This window comes from Diabrotica undecimpunctata, chromosome 4 (assembly GCF_040954645.1).
Source record: "Diabrotica undecimpunctata isolate CICGRU chromosome 4, icDiaUnde3, whole genome shotgun sequence".
NCBI lineage: Eukaryota > Metazoa > Arthropoda > Insecta > Coleoptera > Chrysomelidae > Diabrotica > Diabrotica undecimpunctata.
In genome coordinates, this window is record NC_092806.1 from 55561511 (window position 1) to 55574814 (window position 13304).

Below are 13304 nucleotides of genomic sequence, written 5' to 3' on the forward strand. Positions count from 1 at the left end.
GGAATAGCGGTATTATTGTATCATTACATAAAAAAGGAAATCAGTTATAATGTGGAAACTACCGTGGAATCACGCTGCTGAATGCAGCATACAAAATAATGTCCAATGTCATTTATGAAAGACTTAGACCACACGCTGAAAAAATAGTTGGCAAATACCAAAGTGGCTTCTGTAGACAGAAGTCAACAATAGACCAGATATTTGTTCTGCGACAGATCCTCGAAAAAACAAGTGAATATAACATCGACACACATCATCTCTTCATAGACTTTGAAAGCGCATATGACAATATAAACCGAGAATTCTTAATAAAAGCAATGAAATAATTTAATATACCAACACAACTAATAGAACTGATAAAAGAATCTCTAAAAGTAGAAAGTAGAATCCGGATACAAAATGAATAACCGGAAACAATAGATGTGAAAAAGGGACTACGCCAGGGAGACGCTCTATCATGCATCTTGTTCAACATCGTACTCAAGAAAATACTGAGGGACACAACAGTCAATACACGAGGAACAATCATTAATAAAAGCGTGCAAATACTAGCATTTGCAGATGATGTTGACATAATCGCAAGATTAAGAAGAGAAATGATGGAGGCATACAACCGAATAGAACGAGCTGCACAAAATAGTGGTCTTAAAATCAATCAGACCAAAACAAAATATATGCAGGTAAGTAAAAACGCAGAAATAAAGCAGCCACAAAATATAACAATAGGAGAATACAACATAGAGGGGGTAAAAAACTTTATATACTCTGGATCCCTAGTCACGTCTGATAATAACGTTACGGAGGAAGTGAAGAGGCGAATATTTATTGCAAATAAATGTTATATATATTTAGGGATTCTACAGTATTCACTGCCTTCACTCGCTCAACCGTTTCCATCTCTCTCTGTTGTTCCATTCTCCATCGTTTAGTCCTCTCTTACTCATGGCGTCGTCTACTTCGTTCCTCCAGGATTTTGGGGGTCGTCCTCTTTTCCTCCTTCCTATGGGGCTCCATTCGGTTATTCTCTTTATCCATCTGCTGTCGCTAATTCTTCTTACATGGTAACAGCCATGGTAACATTTATTTCTTCATGTAAGAAATAAATGTTACCATGGCTTAATTAGACACCTAAGATCAGATAACGTCGCAAGAAAGACAAAATGCCAAATATATAAAACCCTAATAAGACCGGTACTCACATATGGCTCAGAAACCTGGACACTCACTAAAAGAGAGGAAACGTTGTTAGCCACCTTCGAAAGAAAAATCTTGCGACACATATATAAGGGCACAAAAGAAAACGGAATATGGCGAAGACGATACAACTCTGAACTATACAAAATATACCAGGATCCGGATATTATAACATTCATTAAAATAGGACGGCTACGTTGGATAGGACATGTAGAAAGAATGGAAGAAGGCGAAATACCAAACAAAATATTCAAACAGATGCCAGTAGGAAAAAGAACAAGAGGAAGACCGAAACTGAGATACTTAGAACAAATAGAAATACTTAGAAAATGATATAACAACCTTAAAAATAAAAAACTGGAGAAAAAAAGCACGAAACAGATCAGAATGGAAAAGAATCCTGGAACAGGCCAAGACACAAACAGGGTTGTCGAGCAAGTGATGATGATGATGATACTATGGTCTTGCGTTGTTTCTGAGAGAACGGTTTATTCTACACAAAAAGTGCCAATAAACATTTTTGTTCAAAATTATCTCAGCTACATTTTTTATTTTAACTACTTTTTTCTAGGGCGTACAGATTTGTGATAAATCTATTTTTTTCGTTTTTCCCCTCCTACGACGAGAAGTTTTAGAGGAAAGCCGTTGGGTAAAAGTGGTAAACTTCTTGGCATCCTTTTTCTGGTCCCAAAATTGACACTCTCAGCAAAATTCAGCTTGTTCGTATGATTTTTAGATATCAAATCTCTAACGACTAGACTTAGACTATCAAGTAAGCTTTTGAACTACTAAGACCGTTGATGCTATTTTACTTTATCCTGACACAGAAACTCGAACAATTTCAATTTACTTAATTTTTGACTCAAACGTCTCAAGAAACACATGAAAATAAAAACTGATATGTGTGCAAACTTTTATATTTGTTAAAATTCATTAACAATTTAAATCATTATTCATAAACTATGAATTATAGGTAAATATTGTAAATATTTCAGTCTCACTATACTATCGGTTAAGACCCAAATCCATTGCAAAGATCCATATTTCTATTCCTGGTAGTATTCAGATAACCCAGGTATGACTCAAACCTGAAAAACGTTTTATAAATATTATTCTGGTGGTACAAATGTATGTACAAGAAAGGGTATACATACTAAACAAATATTGAAATAATAATAAAGGTTATCGGAAGAGCTGGCCTAGATCGTATACATCACGTCCTGAGGTGGCGGGGAAAGGGGAAAGCCGTCAATAATTGAAGCCTAGCTAAACATGGAGGTTAGAGACATCGAGCTACCTTCTCGATACACGGAAAAACAAATTTGTTAGAAAACCTAGTCAAGGCCTTGGAATATATTTTGATAATGTAACGTTCCGTCACTTTCAAATTATAATTTAACATAAATAAATGGTCATTTATAATCACTAAGAGTCCATATTACCTATTTAGAAACTTGGAATTTCTTATTTCCTACGTAGGTTTTTTAAATTCTTAAAGTTGGTAAAGTGTGACATGCGCGAAACGAAATATTCGTAACAGCTCTGGGCTGAATCGATACTTCTAGAAAAACAGTCAACAGAGATGGCGGATTAATTCATGTAATCCAGTTTTTCAAGACTTTATTTTGAGTTAAGAAGTATTAGGTTTAGATAAAATGTTATTTTATTTTTATTAGAAGGGAACGAGTATTATTTTTGGTTTGTTTGTTCTTGGTAAAATCCATAATTTACTCTGTTAATAAACAGCTATTTTGTAATACCTTTTTCCAAAATCTATACACCAGCCAAAAGTTAAAATGATTTATTATATATCAGACTATTCTGCCTTTTCACTGATAATCTATTATTTTTCCTATTCATTGAATTCATATATTCGTATAAAATCACGGCTTGCGACTTTCTGGCTTCCTTAAAATTAAGATTATACCAAAGGTGGGATAATATATGGAAGGAATATTCCATTGTTAGCCCAAATAGATACACTTCTCTTCAAACAGATATTCCTAAAACTCCTTGGTATAAGTTTTTTAATGTACCTTGAAAATATGTTACCACGATCATAAGACTGAGATTTGGGCACGCTTGTTACCCCAAACATTTATTTAAACTTAAGGTTTTAGATAATGATCAATGTGAATTTTGTACAGAAGAAGGAAACCTAGATCATATATTTTTCAGTTGCCCCAGAAATATTATAACTTCATCCAGATTAATAAATAATTTACATAAACACAATATATTAGCCCCTTGGAACCTTCAGTACCTATTATCATTAGACTCGAGAGCAGTGTATGATTTATTAGTTATGTTTTTAAAAGATAGTAAAATAACCATGTGAATAATTATACATTAGTTAATAACGTAACCTTTGTCTCTAACCCAATTGTTTAAATTCCTTTCTTACCGTGGCCTAGTGTTGTATGTAAAAAAAAATACCTTGATGGGCCCCTAGGCGAGAAGAGAGTGACCCTGTTTACCTGTTTTGTATATTTATTTTAATATAAACTCAGACAATCTTTTTTTTACCATGTTGAGTCTGGCTGAATGACTAAAAGTCTATGCCAAAAAAAAAAAAGAATTCATATATTTCATTTCGAAACTCAGATAAATGTTTTAATCTATCCAAAGTCCCAGCAAATTTCACAAACCATTAACGTTTTATTCCACTACATCAACTTTTTGTTCAAATCTTTATCTTTATAGGAGATTAAAAACCTTGGTTTTTACTCTCTTGTTTCATACATAACGAAAACGGAAAATAATCCGGTCTAGTTTTTGAGCCATCTTACAATTTCCACACAAACATACACTCACTGGAAAATCACACAGGAAGTCATATAGTAGACTAGAAGTCACATGGGACTTGGAAGATTTATTACTTTTTTTTACGTTGGAGTTTGGTTTTCGTTCACCAGAATTTGGTCTGTTTAGTTCACCAGAATTGGGTTGGTTGAGAGCTCCTCCAGTGTCGTCCATACCAGAGGCCCGGAATCGGTCGTAGCACCTCAAGAATATATTTTTTTTTTTTTGATAAATTAACATATCTAAATTCTATTAAGTAACATCCTCCTCAGGGCATTAAATTTTCTCTATTAATAATTAACTGTCATCATAAATAATAACTATTTATAAGGGAAAACTTCAATGCCCCCATAATCTCTAGTACGTCAGGTATTTGTGTATACATTTGCCATAGAGTTATTTTTTTAATATATAGATATACCTTTGCGGTTTATCCCGTCAGAATATATTTTCCATTTTTTTACTGTTCTATTTTTAATCAAAGCCGAAGTGTAGAAATACTTCTTTCTAGTACGCGAGTAGATTATATTTTAAGATTAGTTTAACTTTTCCTTATCATGCAAATTTAGGGTTAGTATTTACATATAAGACGATAGGATTATGGTTTCTTTATAGTTATAGATTCCATTATATTCAAAAGATAGGTTTAAACGAAACTGTCTTTTACAGGCATGCAAATTGGCCGAATCCTTCCTTGAGTGTCAAGTGGTGATTCTCCGGCATAGCCTGTTAGCCAAGTTGCATTAAGTCTCTCATATTTTGTATTGTGATCACATGCTTAAAATCATTTTACATTTTCTTCTATATTTTTGTTACATTTTACCTTACATCAGCCAATTCCATATTTTTGTTACATGGACACATACCACAAATCCCACATCTACAATTCTTGTTATAATAAAAAGACATCGATTAAAGCTTAATAAAAGGATGAGGATTTACGGAACATGAAATCTGCAAGGCTAAATATTACAAACCAAAGCATCCAGGAAAACAAGGCAATATGATGAACACGTTATAAACGATAATGAAAGGAAACAGATAGTTGTGTTGAAACACAATAAGTAAAAAATCGTAAACGATTTTTTTCAGCATCGTAAGAGTAAACAACATCACCTGGTAGTGACCACCATTTCTTAAAAACTATCACACATAAAAAGAAAAATTCAACATCACCAAGATCAAAGCATCTCACCCAAACTCAATTGTACCCGATAAGCGTGTGGATGTGAACTGAACATGTTCTAATATTGATTCACCACTGTGAGACATCGTGTATAAACAACCCCTGTGCCATAAAAGTCTTCCGTAATTTAGAAATTAAACATCAGAGTTATTAACACTGCAATCTTATGTTTATGGCTGTACTCTCGCCCCTGTTTATGGCTTCTTAGGGAAACAATATTGGACCAAACGACATTTAATAAGATGCATCAGGCTTGCTCTAAAATTGCACATAAACGCTCCTACCTTCAGTTTATGTCCTACTTAGGGATAGGGCATAATTTGGGAAAATTCGCCAGCGCGATCCCAGAAGTCCACTGCCCTTACTCGGTAGTTACCTCGCGTCCCTTCGCAATTTTTACCGTGGTCTGTAAAAAAGAAATTTGATTAGAATTTGATATTTTATTTTGCAAGGGGAAAAATACAGTATGAAATGATTTTTAGGTGTATAAGTTATAGACACAGAAATGTACCACAAAATAGAAAATTTTAATTACAACATATTGCACAATTTAATACAAAATTATTTAATAACGCATTTTTCAATATCATATTATCCAAAATATAATTCAATACTATAAAATCCAATTTTTAACCCAGCTATGTCATATTAGACCAGGGTGAATAATTTTTGAAACCAAAAAAAATTATTATAGAATGAAACCTATTGGAAAAGGAAGAGAATATGCTAAACATGGAAGAAAAAATAAATTCCACTCCATCCGAGGTCGGGAAGTGGGTGAGTTTTTAAGGGTAAAAATCGGTTTATCGCGATTTTCGGCAAAACTACAAGTGCTATGGAAAAAGGTTAAATAGCAAAGTTGTAGGTAACAAAAATATCTACAACTTTTGTATTTACACTTTTTTTACATAACCTCAAAATGTTTGTGGAAAATATAAAAAACTAAGTTTTTGGTTTATTTTTATCTTTTACAAAAAAAAATTTTTTTTTTACAAAATTTGGTGAAAACTTGCCTTAGTATATACTAAACACACTATAACTTTTCGTAATTGAAAAATTTATTTTTTTAACTGATATTGATTTAATATCGAAAAAGCACCCTAATTTTCAATCGAAAACTCACGCTTCAAAACTTCAGCTTTTTTAAAAAAGTCGGTGGGCTTTTTGTTTATTGAAATCTCTACTTTCCGATAGTTAAAAAAAATAGATACATCACTATGGCAAATGTTCTCAAAAAACGCAAAAAACAAAAAAACTCAAATCGAAAAATTTTTTTTTTCATCATTATGTACAATTTTGAGATATTTCTTATAATTAATACTGTAATTAGTCATGTAGCTTAAGATTTCATGATACATTGATAAACAAAAAAATTATAAATCCACAAAACATTAAGATTGCAAAAAGACATGTGAAAATAGCTGTTAAAAATATTCAAGATTGGATTTAAAGGGAATTTCATCAAAAAAATGTGACTGCTATACGAGTCTCTTTACAATTAAAAAGCTGATTTATTAATGTTTAATTACATTTTTGTCATGCGCAATCTTACAATATATATATATATATATATATATATATATATATATATATATATATATATATATATATATATATATATATATATATATATATATATATATATATATATTCATATGTCAAGTTCCTGACAGTCTTTGAATTATTGATAGCAATCTTAACCGGGATATTGTTCTGTTTGTACATTTATTCTGTATATATATATATATATATATATATATATATATATATATATATATATATATATATATATACATGCATTCTGTGTTTTTTGCTGTTTTATTTAGTAAATTAATTTTTGATGTGCCATACTAATATCTTAATGCTACAGATCTTTTAAAGGTAAGATCGTTTACTTATTGTTTTTTATATTAGATGTATCGCTAATACCATTCTTTTAGATGAACTGACGATGCCCATTGAACAGTGGGCGAAACGTATTCAATAAAAAGATAAAGTAGCACAACTCTTTTCTTTTTTAATCTCCAAATTGACCGAAAATATCCCTTTCACTTACGAGTGCACATTTTTTATATTAAATTAAACGGTCATATTCCTTAAAGATATATATATATATATATATATATATATATATATATATATATATATTTATGATGTATATATTTAGCATAATATTTTTTAGGGCATTAATTTTTGCCTCTTTGATGGCATTCCTTCGTCGCCTTCTGATCCTAGAAGATCTTCGAAATCTTCAAGATTATCACCGTCTTCATCTCCAATATTGTTTCCTGTCTGCGTTACTTCCTCATCCACAATTTCATCAGAATCATTAATTTCTTCGTAGGCTTTTTCCTCCACATTAGAGCATTTTTATAGAGCATATATCTTCTAAAACAATTTCAGCGGCCATTTGAACAATTCTAGTTTATTCGTCTTCTTTACTTTCTAATCTTTTTCGTACCAGTCTTTGCACTGTTTCTTACTTGCAGTACCGTTTATGTATAAAATTATCATGTCTCTTTTAATTAAATAACACTCGATATCATTCTGGAAATGTTCTTTCAATTTGGCCTTAATATAATCTGTTTCGTTTTCAACGATATAATTAATAAGATAATTAATAAAACTCTTAGTGTTTTCACATGCTGAGCGACACTTTTTCTTTCAGTTCTTTTATTATAAAAAGCAGACATACAAGCAGTGTGATAATGCCCTTTTACTGCGACCAAGTCAGGCACATTTCCCAAACGGGCTGCAATGTTTTTATCAAGATCAGTTAATGTGTTTTGTTTTTGAATATATTGTAATATATTATCTCTTGTATCGTTACTTTTAACAGATGAAATTTTTTCTTTTGAAATATTTCCGAAAAACCCACCACAGAGGAAGCAATGAGATTGAAAATTAAATCTAAGAGCGTCTTTATTTACTTCTTTGCCTCCTTTGATTTTCTAGATCTTGAGCTACAAAATGCAGCTATCGCAGTTTCCTTATTATATGTAGTTTGACAAGTTCGATGAATAAAAGCTGACGTCATATTCTCAAATTTTTTGTATTTATTGTCGATTCTTTTCATGCTAGACGCTACTAAACGGTTTAAAGCTGCTTTTTTTATTTCACATATTGGCTTATCATCTGCTTTATTGCAGATTATACAAACATATTCATCCATACTGATAATCTGAAAAGACAAAATCAAATTAATAATGCCTTGACAGTTTTATCATAAGTATAACTAAATTTGTTTGTGCAAAATAAACAAAGTTATAATTTTTTAATCTTGTACTAAAATATTATTTGATTTTAATTTTTTAGGTTATGTTACGGTAAATATACTATTATTGAAAGAAAATATCACCATTTTTATCAGTAGAACTGATTAAAATATAAGTAATATTTACCTTCCTATGTAGATTCCAATAATTTCATTTAGAGTAAATTAGTCACAATTTTCTGTAACTAACAGCCTGCACGTGTATTTTTATAACTATGTTGTTCACTGCTCTTTATCTCGTATACTAGCTATACTAGCTATACAAACCGTTCTTACAGCTGCTACGAAATAGCAGGTATAGTAGTAAGTCCGACCCTCGTAGTCCCTTCCCCACTTCTTTACGAAATACCTTTTGATGGACTAAAATTTTCCGAAGGTCACTCAGGTATATAAATTATCTTCAAATAGCAATAAATAAGTATATACGCCATTAATTAAAAGAAAATTCTACAACTTTATTATAATATTGTAGATGTCTTGTCAAATATAAACATTAACTTAATTGTTTGTTAATTATAGTAGAATATTTCAATTTATAATTTTTTTATTTGTCAATGTACCATAAAATCTTACGCAACATGAGTAATTACAGTGTTAATTTTAATAAATATCTCAAAATTGTACATAATGATGAAAAAAAAATTTTCGATTCGAGTTTTCTTCGTTTTTTGTGTTTTTGAGAACATTTCCCATAGTAATGTATATTTTTCTTCACACTATCGGAAAATAGAGATTTCAACGAACAAAAAGCCCACCGACTTGATAAAAAACCTGATATTTTGACGCGTGAATTTTCGATTGAAAATTAGGGTGCTTTTTCGATATTAAATCAATATGAGATAAAAAAATAAATATTTCAATTCCAAAAAATTACAGTGTGTTTGGTACATACTAAGGCAAGTTTTCACCAAATTTCGTAAAAAAAACTTTTTTTTGTAAAAGATAAAAATAAAAAATCAAAAACTTAGTTTTTTGAATTTTCCACAAAAATTTTGAGGTTATGTGAAAAAAGTGTAAATATAAAAGTTGTAGATCTTCATGTTACCTACAACTTTGCTACGTAACTTTTTTCCGTAGCACTTATAGTTTCGCCGAAAATCGCGATAAACCGATTTTTACCCTTAATAACTCACCTCCTCCCACTTCCCCACCCCCCGATTAATAAAAGTTCATTAATGTATGTGTCCCGTGTTACGGTTTGAATCTTGACAAAGGCAAGGGTTTCCTGCCGAAACGTTGATTGCTATGGAAAATAAAATCTAGTTCCACATGTAATATATATTTTATTGAACCTAAACCCAAGAAATACTAATTTTATAATTTTATATTATATATATATATATATATATATATATATATATATATATATACATATATATATACATATATATATATATATATATATATATATATATATATATATATATATATATATATATATATATATATATATATGCATTCAAATAATATTTGAACACTTTAAAATATTTAAACAAGCTATCTGACAACTTCAAAAGCGACACTTTGAGTGAACGATGTCCGTTCATCTTGTTGGAGGACGTCCTTGATTAGGATAAGCATCGTGTCTAGGTGTTTATTCTAAAATTTTCGTGATTCATCTTCCATCTCTGACTGGTATCATGGCCTGCCTACTTCCATTTCAGTGTTTCAGTGTAACTATTTTAACTGCGTCCGTAAAACCAGTTTTTCTCCTAACTATTTGATTTATAACTCCGTCTCTGGGGAATATATTCAACATAGACCTCTCCGTTGTTCGCTATGCCACTTGTATTATTACTTATGTATACACTATGTATACACTATAATTATTACTTTTCTGGTAAGGTTCAGTGTTTTTACTCCATACGTTAGCATCGAAAGTACACACGAATTAAAAACCTTCCTTTTCAAGTAAATGCGAATATCTGATTTGAAGACTTCCCTCAGTTTTCACTTCACTTCCATGTAAAAGTTTTTTAACAACTATGGTATATAGCCAACTCCCGGGAACTATCTCACTTTAAGCTTATAGATTCTCTAATACATATACAACACACAATACATAAACATATGATACACAAACACATAATATATACAAGCATAATACACAAACAGATAATACAAAAATACACAAAATAATCAAAATGTGATATCATACTGAGGGCACAAACATCACACTAAGAATGTTTTCAACTCAAAGCATGGCTATATGCCTAAAATATCGAGGTTAAGTAGGGTACCCGTCAGTTTTGAAAATCATACGGCTAAACAACTTTTGGTTATATTTTTTGGCACATTTTTAAAATAATTTTTTTTGTAAACGATTTTTGAAGTGAAAATCAAAACGGCAAACAAAAATTATAAAATGTAATTTTTTAATACAATCAATTATCCTGGCTTGAACCCATATAAACCAACTATTTAGCTTTTGTAAAATTGAAAACGTATTGAAGAATGACGAGATCCATTTAAATCGGAAACTAAAAACTAAAAGTTTACTGTACTGATAAAACAACATAAGATTAAAAGGGGAATAACAAATGTTAATCCATTGAAGCATCGTATATGTTTTGTTACCTATTATTTGAATAACTGCTGCTCAAAAACTCCACTATACTATTTTGTACGAAGATGGCCACAGCCAAATTAACATTTGTCATCTTGGACGACCATTACTCATTTAATTTAAAAACTCTCTATAATAATAAATTCACCATAATTGAAAATATTCATTTAAAATTTACATAGGTATTTATTATAAAAATATTTACGTATATTATGTTTCGTTTCTTATATAATACATAGAGCGCCATTTATAAATTCGCATAAAATAATACTTCTTTTAAATGTATTGAATGAATATGTCTTAAATGTAGATCTTGTTCTGTCTCGCAATAATCCCAACTCTAAGCAGGACTACAGCTCAATTTCAAAGCACGAACGAATTCCAACAACAAAGATCAATGTTTTTCCACTTAATTTATCCCGTAATCTCGCGAAATGGCTAACCATCTCGATACACGTCACCGGCGTTGCTCCTCACCGGCACCTTTCCCCGATTCCTTATTTAATCCCGGATTCAAAATCGAGAAATGTATCTCATCCGTGAGCGTTACTCGGCTTAGCCGACATCAAGATGTATTCAATTTACTGGGAATCCCCGATTCAATAACACGGCGAATAAATGAGTCTTCGAAAATCAGGACCACGTCAAGCCATTGTGTGGCGACCCATTTTCTTTCAGACGATAAGAAAATGAAAAATCTTGTTAGCGGCAACAAGTTTAGATTGAGAAGATTTAATTTTGGGGCTTTGCTCGTCTTCACGAAACGAGTTAGGGGAAGTTTTAAAGATGTTGCCAATTAGGGATTAAAAACAAAGTTTAAACATGGCTTTGTATTAAAGATATTGGTCGATATTTCAAATAAAACAAAGTATATATCGTTATTTCTTATTTGATTTTAGTAATTTCTGATTACATTCTAAAGAAAAGTGTACCAACAAATCTATGCAGCAATTTGTAGCAAACAAAATGATTGAAATTAGTAATACATTTAACTAAACAAACTAATTATAATAAGAAAAGTGTTAGAATTGAAATATAATTGAACGTAAACTTTAATATACATATGTAAACTTCCCCTCTTCCTATTTTTGACCCACAAAATATGCAGTCTCTTCTAGTAAAAGATTCAGATATTATTTTTTTGAAGATATCTCTAGTAGTTATATTGCTAGATTAGATAAGATTATGTGAGGTCATTTAAGGTAATACAGCCTCACGGCATTTCGACCTATGTGCGTATCTTAATCTAGTTTAACTAGTGTTACAATACTTCTGATGTTGATTATCTTCCTAGGTGACTTGTTTCCTATTTCAGAGGGCGCTAGACTGACCTCTCCTAGGAATTTTAGTCGTTTGCAGAACAGTGCTACGCAGTTGCATAGTATAGGTTCTGTCGTTTATTTTTCGTTATCACAGAAACGACAGTTCTCACCATCGAGCAAAAAGACAAAAGAGGGAATCTAATCGTTATAAAAAGGAGACCAAAATTCATAAAAGTGGCCTCTTAATATGGAGGACATATCCGGGAATTCAAAGGCGTCAAATTTAAAGTAGCTATAAAATATTTTTCAGAATGAGTCTTAGACGAGAAAGTTTTAATTAAATAATAAGGATAATAGTCTAAAATGTGACACAATTTTTTAAAAACTGCAATATGATTAAGCTTTCATGTGGCAGTTGGGGCAAACAATAACATAAACCAACGAAATTCGATTTCTTAAACAAGAAAAGTGACTCTCTTTCCTTGTTTAATGTGTCCTCTCAAAATAGCACTTCCCGTCTAACAATATTTTTGCCCCTACTACCTTTACATTCCCTCTTCTATCTTTTTGCTCGATGGTTCTCACTATCTGATTTGCCAATTGTTCTGAGACCATATCTCAGAGGGCAGTGCCAAGTGAGAAGGCCAGTGACTATTTTGATATGTTTTTTATGCCTTTCGGGAAGTTGGTTTGTTGCAGTAGGCGACACTTTTAAGCGCATTTTTGCTTGCCTTTGTCCCGGTGTGTTAGACCTAGGTAATCTTAGCTGGTTGATTTTCCAGGTCCAGAATTCCTCTCTGATGTCGCTTTTCGATAGTCCACAGTAGGATGCTGGACCCTAGACTTAGCTTCTTCTTTTGCGAGGCTGTGAGCTTCCTCATTTCCTGTAATTGCCTTGTGACCTGGCACCCACATCAAAGTTACTTTGTTGCAGTCTGCAAGCTTCTTGAGGGATTACTTACAGTCCCAAATCAACTATTACTCACAAGTAAATGACTTTAGAGACTTTAAGGCGGCTAG

General features: G+C 31.4%; 1 protein-coding gene across 4 annotated transcripts in view; it reads right to left on the bottom strand.

Moving 5' to 3' along the window:
* Positions 1–2190: 2190 nt before the first annotated feature.
* The window catches only part of Idua (alpha-L-iduronidase), a 264927-nt gene continuing 253813 nt past the window's right edge, over positions 2191–13304 (bottom strand). For 3 of the 4 annotated variants that reach the window (XR_011950646.1, XR_011950645.1, XR_011950644.1), the window contains one exon: positions 5148–5588. Coding sequence is in view for 1 of the 4 variants with exons in the window: in XM_072529494.1 (XP_072385595.1) it covers positions 5485–5588 (104 nt within the window). In the remaining 3 variants the exon portion in view is untranslated. Of the gene's footprint in view, positions 2283–5147; positions 5589–13304 lie in introns of those variants that run through there. The other variant, XM_072529494.1, reaches the window with a different exon arrangement.